The 25,349-nt window shown below is 41.0% G+C and overlaps 1 protein-coding gene across 1 annotated transcript; it reads left to right on the forward strand.

The window, feature by feature from the left end:
* Positions 1–25,194, forward strand: RNF149 (ring finger protein 149). Its single transcript, XM_046663516.1, has 7 exons — positions 1–604; positions 10,119–10,369; positions 11,274–11,342; positions 15,057–15,139; positions 17,424–17,520; positions 20,929–21,127; positions 24,303–25,194. The coding sequence occupies exons 1-7, from the start codon at positions 148–150 to the stop codon at positions 24,344–24,346; spliced, it is 1,200 nt and encodes a 399-aa protein (XP_046519472.1). The 5' UTR covers positions 1–147; the 3' UTR covers positions 24,347–25,194.
* The last annotated feature ends 155 nt before the right edge of the window (positions 25,195–25,349 follow it).

The raw sequence follows: 25,349 nt of genomic DNA on the forward strand, positions 1-25,349 counted from the left end.
CCGCCGCCCCGCCTGGCTCTTCCCGGGCTCGGCGGCGGGCGCCCGCTCCTCCGCGTCCCTCGGCGGCCTCGCAGGCGCGTGCCCTCCGGCCAAGGAGTCCCCCGGCTCCCGGCCCGGCCACCTCCTCGTCTGCCCGGCCGTGGAGCCATGGCGTGGCGGCGGCCGCCCGGGGCCGGCGTTGGGGCCCGCGGCGCGCTGGCTCTGCTGGCCCTGACCCTGTGCGCGCGCGGGGCCCGGGGCCGGGCGCTCGAGTGGTACTCGGCCGTGGTGAGCACCGAGTACGTGGACCCACAAACGAACCGCACCGTGTGGAGCGTCTCGGAGAGCGGCCGCTTCGGCGACAGCTCGCCCAAGGAGGGCGCGCAGGGCCTGGTGGGCGTCCCGCGCGCGGCGGACCGCGACCCCGAGGGCTGCGCGCCCGACACGAGCTTCCTCGTGCCCGCGCCCGGCGGCCGGGGGACTGCGCCCTGGGTCGCCCTGGTGGCGCGCGGGGGCTGCACCTTCAAGGACAAGGTTTTGTTGGCGGCGCAGAGGAACGCCTCGGCCGTGGTCCTCTACAACGAGGAGCGCCATGGGAACCTCACCGCGCCCATGTCCCACGCGGGTGAGCCGAGCCGGGGGGCGCGGGCAGGTGGCAGGGGTCTGCGCCGCGGTCGTGGCCCGTGGCCTTCTCTTCCTCCGCCTTGATCCCCAGAGGCGGGCGGGCGGCGAGATGGGCCGGGGGCGCTACTTTGACGGCCTGTAGCCGTCAGGAAGTCTCAGGGCAGACTAGAGGTGCTCGGTGTGCCCCCGGGCTGCTATTAGGAGGGAGGCAAGCCAGCAGATGAGATGAGGTCTTCGCCTTGGGTCGTCCAGGTGAAGGGAGGTGCCCTCTGCAGGAGGGCAATGAGGAGAACGAAAGAAATGAAACCCACAGGAGGCTTGTGGTTCTCACCGGTGAGTTGTCTCATGATTCCTAATCATGGGTCCCTTTCCAAAATTCAGCGTTTCCCAAAGTCAGGTCGGGTAGGAATTGAACCTCTTTGCCTACACTACTGCGTGGTCTGGCTGTCCCTTCATCAGCGTAAAGTGGTGGCTGGGTGGCACTCTGGTTTCTTCACTTTCATAAAACATATCTAAATATTCTAAACTTTGAGTCAGAAAATCTGGATTTAGGTTCGAGTATGTTTTCTCTCTTGCTAAATATTAGGTTATAATACTGGCTCTGTTGCCAATCAGATCCCTTGAGGCTTTAGATGAAATTTTTAAAGTTGTGTTCATTCAAGAAAAGGTCTTGCTTTTTGCCAGGCGACCCTTCCTATGCACAGGTATTCCCCAGGGCAACAGGTTGCTTCTTCAAGCATTAATGATAGTTTAAAAGTCTTGCTTTGCAAGATATTATCCTCCGAAGTGAATTTCAAATGCTGGACGACCAGTACACGGCAAAGTGAACGTACTTCTGTTATGCCTTCTAAGATCATGACTCATTCTCAAGTTACTGTGATTAAAATCTCTTTTTAAAGTTTCTGCTGCTGCCGGTCAGACATCCTTTTTCTTGTACTTTTGTTTTGCATTCTATTTTGGCTTCTTGAGTGCAAATTCAGAACCTTGTCAGTAAAATGAGGACAGAAAAGTGACTTTGGATTTGGCCAAGTTTAGCAGAGTGATAGGAACGGAAGTCAGTTGAGAGGTGAGGAAGTGAAGATTGTTAAAACAGCTCTTTTGAGGTTGGCTGTGAGGGTTTGGGAGGTGCTGAGAAATGGGCAGAAACTGTAGGGTGGGGGAGGGTGGGATGGACAGTGGGAGGCATATTGGAAATTGGGTAGGAGGCATCTAGTAGAGATCCACGGTAGAGAAGAGGTAACTGAAAGAGTCAGGCCTGTGAGAAGGGAAGAAGACTCTGTCCAGGATACTTGTGGAGGGGTTGGCCTCAGTAGGGGGGAAATCCCTCAGTTGCAACAGAAAAGAAGTGGTTTGGAGAGGAAATGGAAGCAGGTGTCCATGTGGTGGCATTGGGCAAGGCACCACCTTTGGTGCAATTATTCCAGTGATGACAGGTCTGCCTAATTATCTCTGTACCCAAGCCATGTTTCCACAAGGCTGTCATGAAAAGTCCTGTCAGATTTCACATGGCACGTTCCAGATACATTCTGTCCACAGCGCTCCCCAACTTTAGTAGTTCTGTCAAAGAAAAGAGGTTAGTGTGTCAGAATTCTCTGATCCTGGGTCCTTGCAATCACTTCTGAGTCTACAACATCTTAAGGTAGACCTTTTGTTTTCAGTGGAGGGCTCGTCAGCCTACAATTTTCTCAGTCTGTTTACTGCGTTTTTTGATGATGACATGAACATCCTTCCAGGCTAGTAGCGCTTGTTCATGCTTCAGCAACTTTGCTTGCTTATATTATTGACATAGCATCTATCCAGACCCAGAAAAACACCTGGTTGATGTTTGTTTTAAATCCTCTTCTCATGAGTTTCTGTTCCCCTTATCAGTGTCCATTCTAGCCTTTTTACGGTGAGAATAATTCTGTTTGAGAAAAAAGACAAAAGTAACAGAGTTAGCAGTTTTTTAAAAATGTGTGAAAGTACCCAGCGCGTAGGCACTGTGCTTAGTATTCTCCATACAGCGAGCAGCTCACGTAATTCTCCTGACAGGCCTCTAAGGTACACACTCTAACCCAATTTTACAAATAAGGAAACTGATGCTTAAAGAATTTAAATGACTCGCCCAAGGAAACAAGGTAATCTGTGGCCAGATCTTTCTTTGTTGGGGGAGGGGCTGTTCTGTGCATTACAAGACGTTTAGCAGCATCCCTGGCCTCTACCCATTAGATTCCTATAGCACTCATCCAGTTGTGACAACACAAAATGTCTTCAGATGTTGCCAAATGTCCGGGGGGAGAGGGGATGACAAAACTGTCCAATGTTTTGAACCATGACTAAAGGGAAATTAATTAGGTAGCAGTGTGACTAATGGATTAAAAAGAGGAAGAGCTGTAAACAGAATCCACCTAGAGTGTTGGACTAGTCCAATTAGAAATACAAGGGCCAATACTATAGTGGTGACTGTGGAAATGGAAAAGAATGACCCTCTCAGAACCTGGCCTCATTGGGGCCGAGGGTTCAAATGTATCATGACTTTTTGAAAATGGAATAGAATTAAGAATGGAATGAAGGGAATTTAGTTGGAAGAGGAAGCACCTTTGACATAACTGAATTTGAAATGTTACACAGAACCTTTGAAGGCAGCTCAGACTTAGGTTTCTTGCATTTTGTCAGAATGTGACTAGAACCAGTAAAAACCACGGATTCAGTAGGTCTCTGTTCCTCTCTAACACTGGTCTTCTCCAAGTAGGCAGAGGTGGCTGGTTGTAAAATCAAATCAATGTAGTTTCTTCCCAAGTCTCCAGGAGAATTTCTCCAGATTTTCTTAAACCTGTTGCTTGTTTCTACTGGAATCCAATACAAAGTATTTTGGATTTAAATCACTATTTTATTGTGGTTCTAAAATAAATTGTGACTTTACGATAATATTCTATCAGAACAGCTGTAAGGACTGTTGCCCTGATGCCTAAAGTCAGTTCCCTTGACTTTAGCAGACGTATGGAGCAGCCAGTCTAGGCCACATATTGTGCCTCCTCAGGGGTAGAAATGCCTGAGACACGCCTGCCTGCCTTTGAGGAGTTTGTGGCCTAGTGAGGGTGATAAACAGAACTTTCCAGATGATACGGTTTGGACCTTGACGGAATTATCTGCAAAGATGACTATGTAGAAATTAGTTTTACCAAGAGAGGTAAAATTGATACAAGCCAACCATTGAAACGAAAGCTTTTATGGAGTATTAGCCTTGGTGTGGTTATTCTTGATTAATGAATAGGGTGATCCTTGAGCTGAAGTCTTGGCGTGACCGTTTAAAATGGCGCTTTCATTCTGTGAACAGTTGTTTACCAAGTGCTGGCAGGGCTTAGGGCTGTGTCTGGGGAAGCGGCCAGAGTTGTGGAGGGAGATTATGGAGGTGCCTAAGAAGCCTCTGACCTTGAGAGAGAGGTGTGTCTCATATTTGCAAAGCATGGTAAATAGACTTTTATGATTGAATAATACTTGATGGTCTTTAATGCTACTCTCTCATAAGTGATCTAAAAATTTAGATTTGAACTTAGAATGTATTTTGGTGCTCTAGGAAGAAAGGGCATCTCACAGCCTCATAGAGGGTGGGATTAACTAGGACTGTTCCCAGAAAGATTGAGTTTTGAAGGACAAGTTAAGTTGGTGGACAGGGTGTCTTTGGGTGCGTGTGGAGTGCCGTAGGGGTGGGTGGGCTATCGGACATTCTGGGTGGCAGGAATAACATTGCAAAAGGCTGAAGGCCTGAGATAAAGTAATGCTTTTAGGAAAAGTGCAAAGAGTTCTCAATAAAATTGTTGAGTAGTATATTCAACAAATACAAAATATTTTTGAGCAAGCCAAATTATCCGAAACATAGTTTAAAATTCCAAGAAGAGAATCGCACTTATTTCCTCACGCGCCCTAGCAAACTATAAAAGCATTTCTTTTTTTAAAAACTTTTTTCTGCTTTTTCTCCCCAAATCCCCCCGGCACATAGTTGTATATTTTAGTTGTGGGTCCTTCTAGTTGTGGCATGTGGGACACCGCCTCAGCATGGACTAATGAGCGGGGCCATGTCCACCCCCAGGATCTGAACGAGCAAAACCCTGGGCCACCGCAGCGGAGCACACAAACTTAACCACTCAGCCACGGGGCCGGCCCCCTATAAAAATGTTTCTGTTTTGTGTAATAGCTTCAAATTTTGGAGATATTGACATTCGTATTTGGTGTACTATTTCCCCTGCAAATGAGTCTATAATATTCTCCTTATTGGGTCATTTCAACAATAATGCCAGAAGATTAGCCAGTTTTTCGTATTGATTTCTTTCGTACAGAATCTCTTCCATGAGCCATCACTGCGTGATGCTGGGCTACAAAAACTAATAAATAAGAGCAGGAAGTGCTCGTTTAGTGAGGGAAAGAGAGACCTATAAGGGAATTGCGATCGGTGTACATCTAAGAGGCATTGTGCGTGCAAAGGGAGGGGATGGGTGGTGCTGAAAAGCCTTCGGTTGAGTTTGTGCTGAATCTTCAAGATTTGACCAGGAATTCTCCAGGTTGGGAGAAAAAAGGTGGAGAGAGTATGGAAAGTAAGTTATTAGAAAAAAGAAAGCCTTACAGTTCGTGGGATTATTTTAACTGGAACTTTAAAGTGTGTTTCTTGCTGCCTGAATTAGTTTCCAGAACAGAAATCTAATCCAGTACTTTAAGTATTTCAGTAGTTCTGATCTACTTCAAGAGAATGTTGAAATAGTACTTTAGTTTCCCTGGGAGGAGTACTGGTACTCTAGACTCAAATGGAACCCGTCAGAGTTTTGAAGCTGTTGACCAATATGTGTTTTTACGTGTTTTTGTTTTCGACAAGGTGGTAAGAGAACACAAATTTGAAAGGAAACAGAAGTACACATAATTTTATTTTTGGCACAGAATAATTTTATATTGTGGATAATTGGGCTTGCTGGAAAATACCGTATTTCATATTTATTATTATTTGACAAGTAGGTTTATGATCGTCACGTACTATGTGGGAAGATCTTGTGCTAAGTGTAAGACAAAAATAAACTACCTTCAAGGGTCTTCCTTTCTAATGGTGAGCGTGCAGGTTCTTTCGGGGAGGGACAGGGGTGCCAAGATGACCTTTAGTCAAACGTGACTGGTAGCAAAGTTAAGGCCTAAGGAAGAAAAAAATTCTAAGGGCTTCTTCTACCCCCTGCTGACCCTTCGAGTGTCTGTGCCTTCCGTGAAGAAATTCAGCTGTTTAGTTTGGAAATAAACTGTGATTTGCTCTCATGTGCCTATAAGGCTCTCTGGGGCTGGCCCAGGGAGATGGGGCATCAGGAGGTAAGGGCAGGGCAAGACCCAGCACCGGTGCCTGGCACTGTTTGGGGTTGTACACGTGGTGACCCCAAGCTCGTGCATTTTTATTCAACTGCCCTGCCTGCAGTGCATCCCAAAAAATGTCCCAGAAAAGCAAATCACAAGAATAGAATGAGTCTTCATTCTGAGTTTTATTAATTTAAAGTAGTTTCCAGAAGCAATCTTGCTGCTATAATTATAGTACTATAGTAAACAGTTTAACCCTCATGCCAGGCACGGTATTTTTTTTAAATGATTTCTTTTAACTCAGTGAACTAAGATTAATTTCCTAGGTTGAAAATTTCAGATTGACATTACAAGTGTGTTCAGTTCAGGGTATCCTTCTGATAATCATCATGTGTCAGTAGCCAGCCCCTTCAGATATTTTTAGGTGTTCAAGAACCTCTCTGATCTCAGTTCATCTTCCACTTCTCACTCATTCGTTCATTTATTCAACAAGGATTCATTAAATACTTACTATGTGCCAGCTCCTATGTGAGGCATTGGGGGTAAAATAGACAAGATACCTTTACATATATTTTAGTCACTAACCCAACTGGACCAGTCACCATCCCAAATTTGTTTTTATGATGGTTTCATAGCCTAGAAAACTTCCTTCCTTTGGTAAACGCTTCCTGTCGTTCAAGATGTAGCTCAAATGAACTCCCAAGGAAAGAGGTCCCTCCCACCCCAGACAAAATTATCACTTCATTTCTGCTGCTCTTTGTTACTCCACTTTCTTATTAAATAAGCAACAGTCTAAAATAGAAAAATTCTCACCGCCATCTTATAGCTGAAGAAATAATCTCGGAGAAGACCCAGACGGCGGAGAAGAGTGCCTTTTGAACCTAGCCTGTGTGGCTTTTGACGCCTGTGTCCCCCACAGCAAGGGCGCAGCGCAGGGCTCCTATGAAGGAGCTGGGTCTTCAGACTCTAGCACTGGCTTTTCCGGGTGGTGTATGACATCAAGTAGCTCTCTTAAGATTTCTGAGCCCTCGTGTAAAACGATAATGAAAATTTCCACAAAAGGAGGTTTATGAAAAAGACTTTGTAAAGTGCCGTAAAATTATAGGTGGTGTCACCACCATAATTGTTTCTGTACCTGTCTTTCTGAGCTACTAGACGTTTCTTTTCCTGAAGGCAGGAAACGCCTTACTCCTTATTGTATTTCCCCAGGGATTACATGGTGATTATGTGAGTTTTGAGACAGCTACGGCTCTTGCTAAAGTGACAGTTTTAGGCCAGGGTCATAGGATCAGCTTCCAGACAGGAGCCACCTTAGAAGGGTGCCCTTCTGGTGTTTCAGTAACTAAATACTGATGACTGAGGGCCACAGTGGATTTGCTACAGGTTAACATCCTCTACACAATAAAATAATGTTATAATGTGGTTTCAGTGTGAGCTAGGGAACATTCTTTATATGTGTTTTAAAGTTGGTTTTTGAGTAAGTAATACATGCACACGGTACAGAATTTTTACTGTGCCCAAGTCCTCTCCCAGAGATGTTCAGGGTCCTCAGTCCCCAGGGTAGCCTTCCAGAGTTGTCTCTATTGATATGACCATATAGATCTTTTGTCCACAGCTTTACATGTTGCTTTTTTCTCTCCTATCTTTAGTACAATCAGTATTAACAGCTGCTGCCTCAATCTTGTACACATACTGTAATTTATATAACTGTTTTCTTATTGATGGACATTTAGATTGTGATGGCAAAAATGGAAAAAATACTGGCAATAAGTATCTTTGTAGATACCCAACACGTACATATGTAAGTATATCTGTGCAATTAAGTTCTTGGACACAGAATTGCTGGGTCAAAGAGACATGTGCATTTAAAAAATATTTTTTTCCCTCCCCAAAGCCCCAGTACATAGTTGTAAGTCCTTCTGGTTCTTCTCTGTGGGATCCCACCACAGCACAGCTTGATGAGTGGTGCTTGGTCCAAGCCCAGGATCCAAACCGGCAAACTCCAGGGCGCCGAAGCAGAGCCCACAAACTTAACCACTACGCCACCAGGCCAGCCCCTAAAGATTTTTTGATAACCATTGCCCTCCATACCAGATTGTAATAATTCACTCCCCCAGCGGTGTGCAGATTTGTGCACACTCTTGCGATGTAGTGTATCCAGCTTTTTGATTTTTGCTGATCTTATAGGTATGATGTTTTCATTTGTACCATGATTTTTCGTATGTTTAAAATCCATCTGTTGGAAAGTACATCTATTGGAAAGTACTAATGCGTACAGGATTTCTTTTGGGGATGATGAAAATGGCACAGAATTAGATAGTGATGATGGGTGCACAGTGTTAGTGAATATACTAAAATCCACTGAATTATTCATTTTACAAAAGGTAGATTTTATGGCATGTGAATTATATCTCGCTAAAGATGCTATTTTTTAAAAACTTATTTTCTTTTCTGCAGACTGATTTCATTTCCTTTGTTTTTCTGTTGCTCTTTTTCTTATAGGAAATTTTTTTTTGTCTTTGTTATGTTACATGTAATTTTCCCCAGTTGGCCACTTGCTCTGTAGATCTGGATTCCTTGATTTTCCTCTCCTTTAGTCAGTGCAGAAAATTTTGTTTCTATATAGTTGGTCCAATCCTCTTTTTTTTTAGAACCTCTGAGATGGTTTTTCATACTTGGAAAAGTTTTTCTCTAATTTTAATTTTTGTGTTTCTTCTGGCTCTTTTATGTTTACTCTTTTTTAAATATTTAAATTTTTTATTTGGTTGGAATTAATTTGGCATAAGTTGTGAGAAAGGGATGCAGCTTCTTTTTCCTCAGATGCTGGCTAGTTGCCCCCACACTATTTTTTTAGTAATCCATTTTACCCCACTGATTTGAAAGTCCATTTGTATGATTTATAGTCATGCGTCGTTTAACAGCAGGGATATGTGCTGAGAAATGAGTCATTAGGTGATTTGGTCTTGTGAACATCATAGAGTGTCCTTACACAAACGTAGATGGTACAGCCCACTGCACACCTTGGCTGTAGGGTACCAATCTCTTGGGACCGCTGTTGTCTATGCAGACTGCCATTGACCAACACGTTGTTATGTGGCACATGACTGTACTAAGTTCTCTTATGTCTTGGGGTCTAGTTTCTGGACTTTTTATCCTGTCCCATTATTCTGGTCATCTTCGTATGTTATTATCACACTGTTGTAATTACTTTATAGTCCAGGTTTTACTGTTTAAAAAGTTTTCCTGATCATTTTCGATTATTTTTCCCTTAACTGAACTTTAGAAGTGGCATTTTTAAGGTTTTTAAAATCTTATTGATACTTTATGCATTAATTTATAGGTAGATTTGTGTAAAATTGATTACCCCTTCTTTTCTATTTCTCTTATTTTTTTGTCTTTTGTCTGCTCGTGCATTCAGACCAACATTAAATAATAGCGATCATAGTAGAAATTCTCAGATGGCCTCTCTGAGTTTAATGGGCATGCTTTAGGCATTATGTATTAATGTTCATAAGTGAAATTGGTCTGTATGGTTCTTTGGTTTGTTTTTAATTACCATGTTTGGTTTTATTATCTTACAAATAATTTTAAAACTTATTTTTTTAATCTATGGAACAATTTAAGTGTCATTGGTATTACTTGTTCCTTAAAGGTTTGTTGGTAGAATTCACCTATGAAACTGAATGGGACTCTTGCTTTGGTGGGGGAATAAGTTCTCAGTGATTTATTCTACTACTTTGTTTTTTTCCTTCTGGGAAAGATTCGCCCTGAGCTAACATCTATTGCCAATCTTCCTCTTTTTTTTCTTTCCTCCCCAAAGCCCCAGTACATAGTTGTATGTTCTGTTGTAAGTCCTTCTAGTTCGTCTGTGTGAGCCTCCACCACAGCATGGCCACTGACAGATGAGTGGTGTGGTTCTGCACCTGGGAACTGAATGAACTTGGGCCGCCACAGCAGAGTGTGCTGAACTTTAACCACTAGGCCATCAGTGCTGGGCTGATTTATTCTACTTCTAATGTAATCAGTCTGTTTTCTCTTTGGGGACCAGTTTTGGTAATTTACATTTTCTTTGAAAATTACCCATTTTATCAAAGTTTTCAGATGTGTGCATAGACAGGACATAGTACTCATTTCTGCTATGAAATGAGTATCTTATTTCTCTGTATTGTATTTTGTGTTCTTTATATTGATTTCTTTGTTCTTTCCTACAGGAACAGGAAATATAGTGGTCATTATGGTTAGCTACCCAAAAGGAAGAGAAATATTGGATCTGGTGCAAAAAGGAATTCCAGTCAAGATGACCATAGGGGTTGGCACCCGTCACGTGCAGGAGTTCATCGGTGGCCAGTCCGTGGTGTTTGTGGCCATTGCCTTCATCACCATGATGATTATCTCATTAGCCTGGCTAATATTTTACTACATACAGCGTTTCCTCTATACGGGCTCACAGTTTGGAAGTCAGGTAATTGTAGATAACTCTTTTTAACTTTGCTTTTTAAAGGATAGTTTATAAATATTTCCCATATATGTATCGCTTGAAGTTATATTAGACCGTAGTTTTTTCTTGGACCATACGCTTAATTTCATTTTTACTCATAATATTTAAATAGTATTATGATTTTTTTGAAAATAACTTTTAAATTAGAATATATTAAGTTTTCTGTTCTGTGGGAAATTAGATACCCTTAAATCGCATTTTGCACGTTTTGCTCCTGCAGATACCCTTTTGTCCTTTTCCAGACATAAAGGAATGACAAAAAGGCATGAGGTAGAGGGAACTGATTCTGTGTTTACAAAGAGCCCCGGGCCTGAAGGCTCCGCTGTGGAGCAACTTTGACGGCCGTCCATGTGCAGACAGGCACTGTCTCAGTGACGGCCAAGAGAAGGGCAGGTGAGGGGCCAGAGGCTTCCAAGGGCAGGCTTCTTGAATTTCACACTTGGCTCCATGGTCTTGAAAAGTAGCCCTTCCTGCCTCTGTGGGCAGTGCACAATCCTGTCTGGATTGTCTTCCACCCGACAACCAGGAAGCCTCTTTCCTTTCAGGGATGTTAGTAGACGAGTGTGTGGTACCCTCGTCCTCAGCTTACTACTTTCCTGCCAATATTTGGACTTAAGAATTGGTTTCTTCTTCAGATGTTGAATCAAGAATTGAAAATAGGTACTCTTAAGCTCTTAAGTTACATGTGACTATCCTATACATTAAGACTTAAATGGTCATGTTTTTAAAGTTCTTTTCATAATAGCCATTTAACTTTGCTTTTTAAATGAAATTTTAAAAATTTCTGTAAGCTTGTTATAATATGTGAATTTTTAAAAATAGTCACTTAAAATTTTCAATAATAATAGTAATATTTTTCCTACCTAAGAACCATAGAAAAGAAACTAAGAAAGTTATCGGCCAGCTTCCTCTTCATACTGTGAAACATGGAGAAAAGGTAATATTTTTGTGGGGTGTTTTTTCCTTTTCTTTTTTTGTTTAAACTAAAATACCTATCTGTTTATATGTCTAAGTAATACTTTCCAGTCTGCTGAATTCACAGTATCAAACATATGGTGTTTGGGCTAGTTCTAACTTTCATATATGTGTTCATTTTAAAGAAGAGTTGGCAGAAATATTCTGTTATACGGTCACTGCTTAATGACGGAGGTACGTTCTGAGAAATGTGTCATTAAGCAGTTTTGTCGTGTGAACATGATAGACTGTCCTTATACAAACCTAGGTGGTATATAGCCTACTACACACCTAGGCTATATAGTATTAATCTTATGGGACCACCATCACACGTGTGGTCCATAGTTGACCGAAAGGTCATTATACAGCACATGACAGTATATTCAAAGAGCCTTCTAGACCTATGCTATCGGATAGGTAGCCACTAACCACATATGGCTATTTGAATTTAAATGAATTAAACTTAAAATTCAGTTCCTCAGTCACCCTAGCTGTATTTCAAATGCTCAGATGGCCACATTGGCCAGTTGCTCCCATACTGGATGGCTCTGTCATGTCCATCATCGAAGGAAGTTCTACCTGTTGGTCAGGTACAGGTGATTTTAAAGTTAAAGTCTATACCGTAGACCCTTGATACTTTAAATTCATCTCTGTTAAATCTGAGACTATGTGTCCATTCTCTCTGATTTCCTTAATTACAGGGAGAAAATATTGGGATTTGTGGAGAAAAAATGTTGTGAGTGTGTGTGTGTGTGGAAGATTAGCCCTGAGCCAACATCTGTTGCCAGTCCTCCTCTTTTTGCTTGAGGAAGACTGGCCCTGAGCTAACATCTGTGCCCATCTTGCTCTGTTTTATGTGGGACACCACTACTGCGTGACTTGACACGCAGTGCTAGGCCCTCACCAGGATCCAAACCTGCGAACCCTGGGCCGCCAGAGCAGAGCACATGAACTGAACCACTGCGCCACCAGGCTGACCCTGAAAAAAGGTGTTTTTAAAACTACTTTTTTGGGGCTGGCCCCATGGACTATTGGTTAAGTTTGGTGCACTCTGCTTCGGCAGCCCAGGTTTGGTTCCTGGGTGAGGACCTGCCCCACTCATCGGTGGCCATGCTGCGGCAGCGACCCACATACACAATAGAGGAAGACTGGCACAGACGTTAGCTCAGCAACAGTCTTTCTCAAGCAAAAAGAGGAAGATTGGCAACAGATGTTAGCTCAGGGTGAATCTTCCTCAGCAAAAAATAAATACTTTTTAAAAAAAGAAACATTTTGGCATGGTCAGCTTGAGACTTAAAAAGCCAAAATCATACCAGAGTTTTAAAGCATTTTTGGAATAGGATAAACCCTAAATCTAGAACCTCAGATTCTTAGAGGATAGATTCCTTAGAAGGAAAACAGTTGCTAAGGCAGTAGTGTTGATTCTCTTAATAGTCCATTTTCTGTGCTGTGAAATGTTGATAACTGTGTTGACAGAGTCATGGGTGGGTTCAGTTGTTTCCATTTTCCTTTTATCTCACTAAGTTGTTGAAACTTAATCTCTTACACCCTCTAGTCACCACTCCACTTTCCAAAAAAAAAAGGAATAGCTGCACTTATGGTATATATCCCTTCCTCTGACCCACTTAAACGATTAAAACAAAACACTATTTAGATTACAGACCTTTGACTTTAAAACTTTGGAATCTGATATTGATGGTTTATGTGATATCTTTAATATTAAGATACTCTTGGAATTGTGCTGTTGGCTGCCATTACTTCCCTAATGCCTTTTACCTTGTAGTACCAGTTGAATTTTAATAGTTTGTGCAAGGTACTGGCTTCTTTTCATGTGGAACAGAAAAAGTGAAAAAAAATTGCCATCTCAAGTGTTAAGTAAGACAGACATCTGGTTTACCACCCACTGAGGGTCCTGGGGGCCTCCAGGGACACCCATGATAAACTCCACATGCGCTCGGCAGACCATGACTGGACAGGCGTGTGCTCTCATGCTCCTCTGGGACATGCCTTCTCTCCAGTAGCAGGAAATCTCAGTCCGTAACTATGAGAAGACATAGATTCATATGTTTAATTTACTGAATTGGGTCTTTGAGAACATAAGCAAGTTGATATTATTCTCTTCCTGGATGGAACATTCTTGAAAATATGCTTCCACAGACTGTTTTTTGAAAGTTGTCACAATAATGGTTAGAAAAAACGGCCATAAATGGTCCATGAGGTAGATACATGGATTTTCTGAAAATTTTACATTTTAAACTCCTGCAGAAAAATGTTGTGTTTTCTTAAATCTACGTTTTGTCCAGTTCTAGAGACTGGTGTTTGTTTTCTAATTTTTTTTTCTCTTGTGGACTCATTCACAGTAATGCATAAACTTCAAACCATTACGAACTTTAAAAATTATTTCATCATTCTTGTATGGCTCTTGATAAATAAGTCATAATGTTCACTTTAGTTGCAACATATAATTTTAAGTGTTGCAAAATTAATTTTAATACAATCTGATAACAGTATCTACATATAAAATCAATTTTTATTTCTTCTTAGCAAGTGATGCGCATGGCTAAATATGTTTTAAAATAAGTGCATAAGGACAGTATAGCCATGTTCCATAAAATTAACTTGCTCGAGTTGCAGCCACACGCACACACTGATTGGTAGTTCCCAAATCCCCATCCCCAAATCCTGGGAGTCTCGTTGTCCTGTCTTGGATCACAAAACTGCTCTGGCCCACCTGCTCTGGGTGATGGAATGAGGCCAGGTGGAGAGATCCGGGGGGACCCAGGGAAGGCGGGGTGACTGACTACCAAAAAGGTCTGTGACCCATAGATTCTTAGAAGTGGAAATTTTGTCACAAGCCTGCTTCCTCCTCAGCAATTTTTGTTTCTTTTTACCTTTGTTAATTTGATAGATAAAAACCAGTATTTTTATTTTTAGTTCTTTTATCACTAGAGAGGTGAATATTTTGAGATATTTAACTATTTGCATTTTTTCATTTGTGAGTGGTAACTCTGTTCTTTAGCAGATTCTAATGAAAGTACTTTTGTTTTTAATGATTCCAGAAAACAAGTAGCTAATTGGATATTCATGCTTTTTATAAGTTTTATATTTGAAAAGTAATTATTTTAGTAAAGCATTTATTTGCATTTCTACAGGCCTTAAATATGAACACTTAAAAAAAATGAACAGTAGGGGCCGGCCCGGTGGCGCAGCGGTTAAGTTCGCACGTTCCGCTTCTCGGTGGCCCGGGGTTCGCCGGTTCGGATCCCGGGTGCGGACATGGCACTGCTTGGCAGCCATGCTGTGGTAGCCGTCCCACGTATAAACTAGAGGAAGATGGGCACGGATGTTAGCTCAGAGCCAGGCTTCCTCAGCAAAAAGAGGAGGACTGGCAGTAGTTAGCTGAGGGCTAATCTTCCTCCAAAAAAAAAACAAACAAACAAACAAAATGAACAGTAGCCTAGTCTTTAAACACTCTTCATGTCTGATTTGGTAGACAATGAATTTTTTTCCTTTTCAGCCAAATTCTCTAAGGAATCTTTTGATAGTGGTTAAAAGTAAATACTGAGTAGAGATAATCTGTGTTTAATACAAGTTATGCCAATAGTAGTCATCATTGTTTTACCAGGTTGTTGTGAGTTTTAGCAAGGATATACTATTTACCAAGGATGTAGTAAACTGTTTCCTCTTCTCTTTGCAGGGAATCGATGTTGATGCTGAAAATTGTGCAGTGTGTATTGAAAATTTTAAAGTAAAGGATGTTATCAGAATCCTGCCATGCAAGTATGTTCTTTTTACCTCCTGAGATGGTGAAAATTACTGGACAGGTTTCAGGTTTCTGACAACAGAGTTACGTGTCTTTCATGATTTGAAGGTCTTGCTGTCATGTGATGATCTTGCGATCATCTCATCTTTTAGAAAAGAAGCTTCCAGTCTTCAAGGCTCCTCCTGTATTGGTTTACTTTAAAATTGCTTTGCTTAGGAGACTTTAGGTGACCATTAAGACCCATTATATACCTTTCTTATAGATTGGCTTTTAGTCTAAGCAAGGCTTCATTGGGAATTCCATTATACATTTAGTGATGCAAACAGTGTGCTATGGGGGCCGGCCCAGTGGTGTCGTGGTTAAGTTTGCATGTTTGGATCCCAGGCGCAGACCCACATACCACTTGTCAGCCTTGCTGTGGCAGCATCCCACATATAAAATAGAGGAAGATTGCCACAAATGTTAGCTCAGGGCCAATCTTCCTCACCAAAAAAAGAAAGTGTGCTGTGTTGGGAAAAAGGAAACAGAAGTATGACTGGTGAAAGACCCTGGGAGAGGCCAGAAACAACCAGCAGAAAGTGGATTGGGGAGGGCAGTGGTTAGTATTATTTGTACCCTGGGTTTGGGTTATTTTTAGAGTTGGGTAAAATAAATATTCCTCCCTTTACTCTGGGTATGCCAGGGGCTTTTTTCTTTTTTTTAAGCAAGAGGAAATTATGTTTCCTTTTTAATGGGATACTTTAATAACTTTTTAAAAGAATTGCTTTGTTAGCAGAAAGGTATATAGAAATTATGTTTGAAGTCTGATTGGTTTTAATTATACTTCCCACCTATTAGAAGCAGGTCACAAGTTAATATATAATTATGTTTTGCTTTATGTTTGCAAAGTACTTTTGTACATATACCAGTAGTTTATAGTAGATTAAGTTCTCAGTAATTCTGTGGAGGAATGAGTATCAAATAAAATAAATTTTTCTGAATAAAGATAGCTAACTTAGATCTGCAGGCATTTATGTGGGTTGGTGTGGTGGGTACTCAGTGAATTGGGGGCAGTATGAGCTGATCATGTCCTGTAGAAAACTGTTAAAATAGAAAAGAATTTTTACTGTAGGCCAGTTCAGGGCAAGTCTTTCTGATTTAGGATGCTGCACAGATGAGCAGCCTGACGCTGTTTCCTTTCCTGGCACCAGGTGTATCCTGACGGCCGAGCCGGGTTTTGTACTTGACCTTCATAAGCAGACGTGTTACCTCTGCACATTTCCTGGTCCCCTTGAGATTTTATTTTTTGCCCCCATTTTCTCCGTGCTTAATTTAACAGATTTCCCAATAAAGTCAACATGTTTCTTTTGTGTTTTTGTGACAGTTATTCCTGTGGATCAGTCAGTTTCAGTTTGAGGGTGGAAAGGTCAAAAGACAAGCTGGACTAGACTACGTTATGTAATTATGTTATTTTTAACTGCACTAAGCAGATTTCTGTTTGAAGAGATGGTCTTCAGACAACATCAGTAATAACGAACAATGACTAAGTATTTACTGTCCCCAGCACTGTGTGGGACCTTACACGTGTCCTCCTCAGAACAGCCTGTGGTGTCGGTGCAACAAGGTTAGAGAGCCGGGTCAAAGTCACGGTGTGCAGTTGCACGGCTGGTGTTGGAGCCCAGTCTGTCAGGCTCCAGTACCCATGTTCGTAACTCCTTATCTTCATCACGTATAGAAAACAGGTTCACCACAGAGGAGGAGAAGCTAGCCAGCTAGACCCATCAGTGGAAGAAGAAAATACATATGTGGTTTTTCCGTTTTCCTTTTTTGATTCTCAAAGTGATAGGTGTTCGTTATAGAAAAGTGTAGAGTAAACAAAAATACGTAAGACAGAAAATGTGTTGTTTAAGCCTGCAACCCAGAGATGATTTGTTGATATTTTACTGTATTTCCATTGGAGTATCAGTTTAGTGTTAGTTTATTACTGTTAGTTTATTCACACTACATTTACATGTGCCGTATATGCCATGTATGCCAGAAAGCTTTCAAGTACCTTACAGAGGTACATAAAAACACAAGCTAGCATGAGGCGGAAATAAACCATGCTGTTTTTATGGAGTGAAGGGAGAATTTCCTTATAAGTGTCAGGTTCTGTTTAACATGGGAAATAGAATAGATAATTACCTAGGGTTAAGTCAGTAGACTAGAATGTTGATTTGACATTTAACTTGTAATGAGAAGATGAGATGGTGGAATGTGTTGTTTCCTTTATAAGATATAAACATTTGTTTTAAAACATTAACACATACTTAATTTTTTTAGGCATATTTTTCATAGAATATGCATTGACCCATGGCTTTTGGATCACCGCACGTGTCCAATGTGTAAACTTGATGTCATCAAAGCCCTGGGATATTGGGTTTGTTGCATTTTTGTTTATATTCAATCTCTGCCCCGGTTCTTCCTGAGTGACTGGATTTCATTACTGACCAGAGGCAAGAGGAATGGAGTAAATGCTCCTTCTGATATCCTTGTGGTTCTCTGAAGAAAGTTTCCTCTTTATTAAAAATGAATTCTTAAGACATTCCAAAAAACTGATGAACTGAGTCTGTGACTATAGAATCATATGCTCCCTGCTTCCCCAGAGAGTCTGTAACACCTTAGAGCAGTATATTTTGTATACTATGCTGCAGAGTGTATAGATGCTAGTCAGTTTTGCATAAACAGGCATTATAAAATGTTTGAAATGGAACGAGCCTCAAACTTTTCTCTGGCTCAAGGTGCACGTTTTACACGTGAGGAAACTGAAGCCAACACTTCTTGACACCCGTTCTCCCCATCCCTGGGTTTCAAAGTCAGATACTGCTGGGAAACCTGTCCTGCGCGGAGTTTGCTCCATCAGTTTGGGATACTCAGATGGTCGTAGGACCTTCCTCAGAACGCAGAGGTAGTGGGGCAGAAGGAGAAGGCGTAATTGTAGGTAGCCGTGTGCCAAATGCCATGTGTGCGTTACTGCGTTTCATCCAGCCGCCCCCCGAGGTCAGTGCTGGTACTCCTCCTATTTCGCTAATTAGAGACTCGAGCTTGGAGAAGCTGAGTAGCTCATCTGAGGTCACACAGCTAGTTAATGGGGAATCAGCTTTCAGATAGAACTTTGCTAAATTCCAGGGTCCAAGCTCTTAAATACTATCTTACCCAAAAGTGGAGGGCGTAGGGAGGCAAAAACAGATTTTTCTAGATTAAGTTTACGTTGTTTTTAGAGTCTTCGTATAATCTATTAATATGTCAAAATATTCTTGATTAAATATTAGTTTTGAAGTAAAGATCTTTGAAAGAAGTAATTTAAATATCAAATATATTTTTCTTGTTGCTAAACATATTTTTAGAATTTTCTGTAGCATTTATTATAGAGTTGGAAACTACAAAGAGGTTTTTTGTGATAATAAATCATTTCCTGTGACTTAAAGCTGTCACAGCCCTCGGAGCGGCGGGTCTGCTTCGGGTGCCCCTCAGCTTCAAGCTCACGAGGATGGTTGAGAGACCGCTGCCTTCATAGCCACTGGATTTTCCTATGACTTAGGTTTTCCCAGTGTGAGTTCCAGAATGCCCTCACCATAGGTACACAGAAAGGGGGAAGGTCAGTGTTCAAGGACTGACTGCCTGAAAACTTCCGCTTTGATATCTAGAAAGTTTGTCTTCCCTCTAGAATTTCTAACGTTTGTTTATTCATAGTTTTTAATGATGATGGCTCACTTTAGCATGGCGTAACATGCCTTCTCGTGAGCTCAGCTGATTCCCTTCCTGGAACAGCATTTTGAACAATAGGTACAGGAGCTTGACAGGTGTCTTCTTGGCAGAGTTTTCTTTCCTTGGATACACTCTGAAGCTCATTTTAAGTTATTTTCTTCATTAGTCAGTAATTTTAAACTTGCTTTTCATTTCTAGAAATTCATATCTAAGGAACTTCACTGACCTTAGCATTGAGACTTTAATCCTTATGAGTTTTGTTTTTGGAAATATATCTACATAAACATTTCATATATTAAAAAGCAAGATTCTTCATTTTACATAAAGTTGAATTGTTTTCTTAGAATGTTAATTTCAGAAAGCTAGATTATGTGTTCCCAGAAAGCTTGCTTTCTTTTTTGAAGAACAGAAGCCTACAGTAACTTTAAATCAAACTAAGAAATGAACTTGTCTTGCCTTTAATTCTTTTTTTCCTCTTTTGACAACTATGCCATTTTCTTTAGACCCATTGGCCCCTCCTGCATTGGATTTTATGCATAGTTATGACACACTCTCACTTGCAAGAAAATGACGCAGTGAGAGACCTGGTAGCATCCTCCACACAGACTTCAGGGGTGGTCCTTGGTTTGTGGTTGTAACCACTTTGATGTGCCAGCCTCACATAACTTGAATATTTTCATTCATCTGGCAAGCATTTATCAAAGGAGTGCTCTCCTAGGTGCTAGGTCTGAACATGGCTCTAGGGAGACAAAGATGAATAAGACACAGCCTTCTGCTCATGGGCTCTTGTGGATTCCACTCTGGACTAGTGAGCGCTCAGGGCATAGCCACACAGCATGGCACGGAGGTGTGTTTGAACTGCTATGGGAGCACAGAGGAAGGAGGAATCGACTCCCAGGGGGAAGGGGGAAGGTAAAGGGAGTGGCTTTTTAAAGGGGATCTGAGCTGGGTGTTAAAGGATTTGTCCGACAGATTAGCGCACTGCAGATTGATGACTGTGGACCTGTGGGGTTTGAGGCTGGCAGTAGTTATTTAAGTTTGGCAGATAGTTCAATAAATACCTGGAAAAATAGATTAGGGTGGGCTGAGCAGGAGTTCAGACATTATGGCAGCTCAACAGGCTTTGTTGCTTGATGTGTCAGGAGTGGTGTCCTGTGGGTGTTCAGTTACCCATGAGAAGGCGGCAGTGTACCACATGGTATGCGGACTGTGGAGGAGGGTTCTCGAACACTGGTGGAGCTGGCAGTGGGAGCAGCAGGCCAGCAGTGCCCTTGGTCCCAGGAGCCCAGAGGAGGGGAGGGGGCGTGACTGTGGGTGCTTTCTCTTGAAGCCGAGGTGGCGTCTCAGCCACAGGCCACAGGAAACCCACAGTAGCGTCACTGAGTGGGTCATGTTACCAGCAGTCTCCTCTCATCACAACGCAGCTTTGACTCTGATATTAATCAAAAAGGGTTTCGGGATAGCTCCAGATTTGGAGAGTTAATGTAGTAATGCAGGTAGAGTCCCAGCCCTCACTTTCATTGTCTTATTTTCTTCTTTAAGCAGCAGATGGGGGAAGTTGGTGGCAAACTGACAGCTGACAGACACCCTGTCTATAAGGAAGGAGCCAGAAGTGATTATTTTTAAGTGAACCAAAATATAATCTGAAGCCCTTTGTTGTTCAGAAACCTTGCTCCCTATGCCCCGCTGAAAACAGCACAGCAGTTAGAGGCAGCACTTCCAGCTCGCGGCTCCAGCTGTAAGTGGTCGGCAGACAGATGATGCCCACCCTCTGCTCAAGATGGCAGGAACGTGCGTTTGTGACACAGCACGTTCCGGCAGTAAATAGTTTAAAAGGTGGCCATGCTTGTATCAAGGGGAAAAATGGATTTTAGAGAAAAAAGCATTTAGGTCTTGAAAAGCTGCTCATTGAGAAGTAATTCATTTTCTGATGATGCTAAATAAAGAACACATGGATGTGCTTTTTGCCATATTCCATGTATAAAAGTAAATATTTTGTATGAATTATGAGCAAAAGATGATAGGTGAGCTTTGATCATGTTACTTAGAAAAGATGTTTTCTTTTGTTCTAACTCTCAAGGGAGAGCTTGAGGATGAGCAGGAGCTGCCCACTCCAGAATCGACCCCTGGAAGTGTTTTGGCTGCAAATTTGAGTATTACTTTAGAAGATGATGACAGAAGTGATGGGAGCAACTTGCCATCGTCTTCCACTAATGAGTCCGTGCCGCAGTGCGATGCTACCTTTAAAGAAGATGCGGGTGAAAACACAGCCTTACTAGGTAACTAGCCTGCAGTTTGTCAGACAAAATGATGTTATCAGTAGTTGAAAGAAAATGAATAAATACTTAAAATGCAGAAAAACATAAAGGAAGTATGAAAACCATAATCCCACACCTAGAAATACCATTTTAACTTTTTGATAAATATCTTTTCAGATTTTTTTCTGTGTTTAAGCATGGGGAGAAGATGATTTATGTGCTGCTATTAGGTACCCTGTTTTGTTCTCTTAATGTATGAAGCTCTTTTTGTATCAGTAGATAAAAACGATTTTGTAGCTCCATTATTACATTTTGGATTTACTATAATTTCGTTAAACCACACCCCGTTGATGGGCTTTTATCATCAGTAACACTCTGACATCATTATGTATATATATTTATCACCTGTTTTCTGTCATTCTGATTGATAGGTAAAACAGTGAATCAAATTTTTTTTCATTATTGATGAGATTACCTTCTTTTCATATTTGTTGGTCATTTGTATTTTTTGTCTTACTAGTTGCCCATTTCATCCTTAGCTTATTTTTCTATGGAGAAACTAATTTTTTCATATTGATTGTAGGAGGTCTTTGGTCTTTGTCGTATATATTGTATATTTTCTCCCCAATTTCAGCATTCTTTGACTTTTTGATGTATTACTAGATAGAAATCAAAAATTTTGCAAATCAAAAATTTTGATTTCTATCTAGTCCAACTGCACATTCTTTCATGATCCTGCCTTTGGTAGCATGCTAATTTAGGAAAGTCTTTCTCGTCTCAGGATTATAAAAACATTGACCTATATTTTGCTATTTGTGGTTTTGTATTTTACATTTAAATTTTTAATCCACATTGTTTAAGGGGAGATTTAACTAACCTATTTCTTTCCCAAATGTTTAACCAGTTTTTAATTGCTTAGTGAATGGTATGTTTTGATATTTGCAAATCAAGGCAAATTCCTTCATCTTTATTCTTTTAAAAAAATTTCTGGATTATTCTGCATTTTTTTAAGATTAATCTTAAAATCATTTTGCCAAATAAAAGATCCCATGAGGATTTTTGTTGTAGTTGATTATATATATGTAACATCTGTATATATAGTAAATAATTTTTATTATAGTTAACTTACAGATTATTTTAACTTGGAAGAATTGATGCTTCTAATTCTGAATTTTGCCATCCTGGAAGAGAAAGTATATTTTTCCAAGTCAGTAATAGTCAAACTGCATCAATTTGTCTTTGTGTGTGTGTGTGTGTACATATTTAGGATCTGTGAGGCAAAGATAGTTTGAAATATTACAAGTTAAGTTTTAAATTGGACCAGAAGAAGAAAGATCGCGTTGTGGAAGATTTCAGAGAATTAGAAAGGTTGATCTGTGGTGAGCTCCTGCTAGGACTGAACCACCTCACAAGGCAACGCCTTCTGTTAAATGGCTCTTCTTTTTAGGAATAACATTGTGTTAAGCCCAAAGTGCTACCACCGTTATTGCTGCCATTGCCTTCAGTCTCCAGAAAGGAAACGAAGTGTCTTTCTCTGGTACTTGACCACCCTTGAGATGTTTAAAGACAGATAAACCTCTTATCCTGACTGCACGTCCTTCAAAAGCGGTCTCCAGATTTTTCTGCATTCTTGTTAACCTGTACCACATTAGTTTGTCCGTCTCTCTCCTCAAATGCCCTCTTGGAACTAAGATAATAGAATTTGAAGTAGTGGATAGAAGTAAAGGTGGAAGAAGAGTCTAGGTTACAAAACACCAGAATGTCAGACACATTCTAAAGAAGCTGGGCCCCTCCCCCACCCGCCTTTTGCTTGCTTTCTAGTTTCTCTCTTTGCCCTGTATTTCCATTTCCGAGTATTTTTTCACTAGTAAATTGACGGCTAATTTATATGTTCATGTTCTTTCTACCTTAAAATTGTTACAATATAATTTGAGAAATATTAAATTGGAAAAGTCAATTCTTAGCAGACAGTACTTCAGAATATAATGTAGCTTCTCTTACAGTTGAGAAAACATTGACTAGATTCTCAGGCAATTGGGAGATTTTGTACTCCTCCTCCTGGTAATATCAGACTGGGCAGATTTTGGGGCCCCCTCTCCTTGGTCTAACAGGCAAATCCAGCGAGCAAGCTGCACGGGCTCTAAGCCAGTACAGTAAAATCCGTGCCGTGCTGTGAGGCAGCGGTGCAGGCGGTCTTCAGCCTGTGTCAGAGTGACCTTGCAGCCGCACGTCTCATGACTGAAGACAGCAGCTGGACAGATCCACAGCAGGAAGAGATCAAGGGGGACCTCGCTCTCATTTCCAGCTGCATTTCTTAGAGATTGAGGGAGTAATTAACAACCCTGGTCCTTGCCTCCCTCCACACACAAATACCGTCAGCATCTCTGAACTTGTTTCATGTACAACTGAGAAATTCTTGTTTATGTTACCTTCAATGTATAATCTAGAGAAAAGCCCCGATGTGCTCTATCCCTTTTTGAAGTCTAGTTGAAGGTTTTTTTCTTTTCCTCTTCCCTGCACGTACACCGTTTGTGAAAGAGATACAAGCTGCACTTAAACCCACAGCCCTCGGAGCCATTCCATCAGAGCGCTCTGTGAACTGTTTTCCTGGGGTTCAAACTCTTCATGCTGATTATTGAGTAACCTCCTTCACTAATAAAACCTAGACTCTTTATTTTAGTCAACAAGCCTGTCTGGATTCAAATACCTGTCCCTCTTCCAAGATACTTAACCCTCTCTGTGCCTCAGTTTCCTCATCTGTAAAATGGGAATAATATCCTACTGGTCTCTCTCATTGTGTCAGTATATATATTGCCCAATAAGTGCTAGCTCTTGTTTTCATGGGCCGTGACACCATCGTCGTCATCACCAGAGCTACTTGTTTGACTTTTGGAAACATACTCTAATGCCACCAGCTCAGACTGCATCTTTCTTTGTAGCACTATGCTGATCAGATTACTATTGAGTAGGCTAATAGTAGAAAACCTCTCATACTGTATGTGAGGAAGATGGTTATATATTTTTCTTGACTGTTTCTCTGGAATGGGTTGCCATCTTTACTTGTAAATTTCATTTAAAATTTTCTGTAGTCTGTTTCTTGAATTACAATCTCCAAACAAGTAACAACATTTATGTAACTGAAGTTTAGAATATGCCAACCCACTAACCTAACTCTGGCTTTTGTGCTTTGTTGTAGAGACGGGCAGGAGCGACCCTCAGCGGGGAGGACCTGTCTGCTAGCACATGTCCACTGCTGGAGTCGTGGACAGAGCTTCGGCTTGACTCAGAGGACACTTTATTTTTACTTTAGCACATAGTTTGTATATTTGAAAATAATGTACATTCTTTTACCTTTCAGCTTCTGATTTGATATGCAAAGGGCTAAGATATTTTATTCTTAAAGAGACTTTTTGATTAGTCTTTATATATCAACTGAAATATATCGTTAGGATGAATATGTTGTTTCAGACCATTGGGGAGGGGACGACCAGGAAGGCCTCCCCTGTAAAGGGCAGTGGTGGCTCTGAGTACTAGACAGCTACCACGGCGCTGTAGGATTGAAGCGAACTCTGCTTCTCCAGGGTGCTTTTAGACTAGTTGAAGTGGAGTTGTGTAATTAAATGCAATAATTGATCACGTGAATTTCCCTAGAGGAAGGACTTTGTGAGTACATTAAACTTATAAATGAGGTGAGCGAAGTCTGCAGCTTTCCTGCACCTCTGTATTGCATAGAGAGATTTCACAACCTGAGAACACTTTTTAATTATTGTTTTCTATTGGGAATTATGAGAAAAGCATTAGATGACTTTAGGATTCCCATATTTCCCTTTTATTACCTAATTTCTTGTGACATCTTGAAGAGGAGGCAAATTTGTCCATTTTTTCTAGAAATAAAAAAGCTAAGATTCTGTATTGCAATGAGTATGAATTTCTTCATTGCCTTGTTAAGGAAATCGAGTAGGCAGACTGATTTTTTGGTAAATGATGAATATATTGGTTCCAACTGCAACTTTACAATTAAAACGGTGATAGATGGAGAATTTTGATTATTGTAACAAAATAAATAAGTAACCAGTTTTCTTGAGTAACTTTAAAGGAAACTTACTGACCGTGACCTTGTTTAATCATCTGTCTTCTTTAAAAACTCGCTTGGTGTTCTTAGTTGTAGGTGAAAGGAGCAGGCTAATGGAGATCTCGTGCAGACTGAGTTTTATATAAAGTGATTAAATAAACACTCTCACTC

Source organism: Equus quagga, chromosome 5 (genome assembly GCF_021613505.1).
Source record: "Equus quagga isolate Etosha38 chromosome 5, UCLA_HA_Equagga_1.0, whole genome shotgun sequence".
NCBI classification, from domain to species: Eukaryota; Metazoa; Chordata; class Mammalia; order Perissodactyla; family Equidae; genus Equus; species Equus quagga.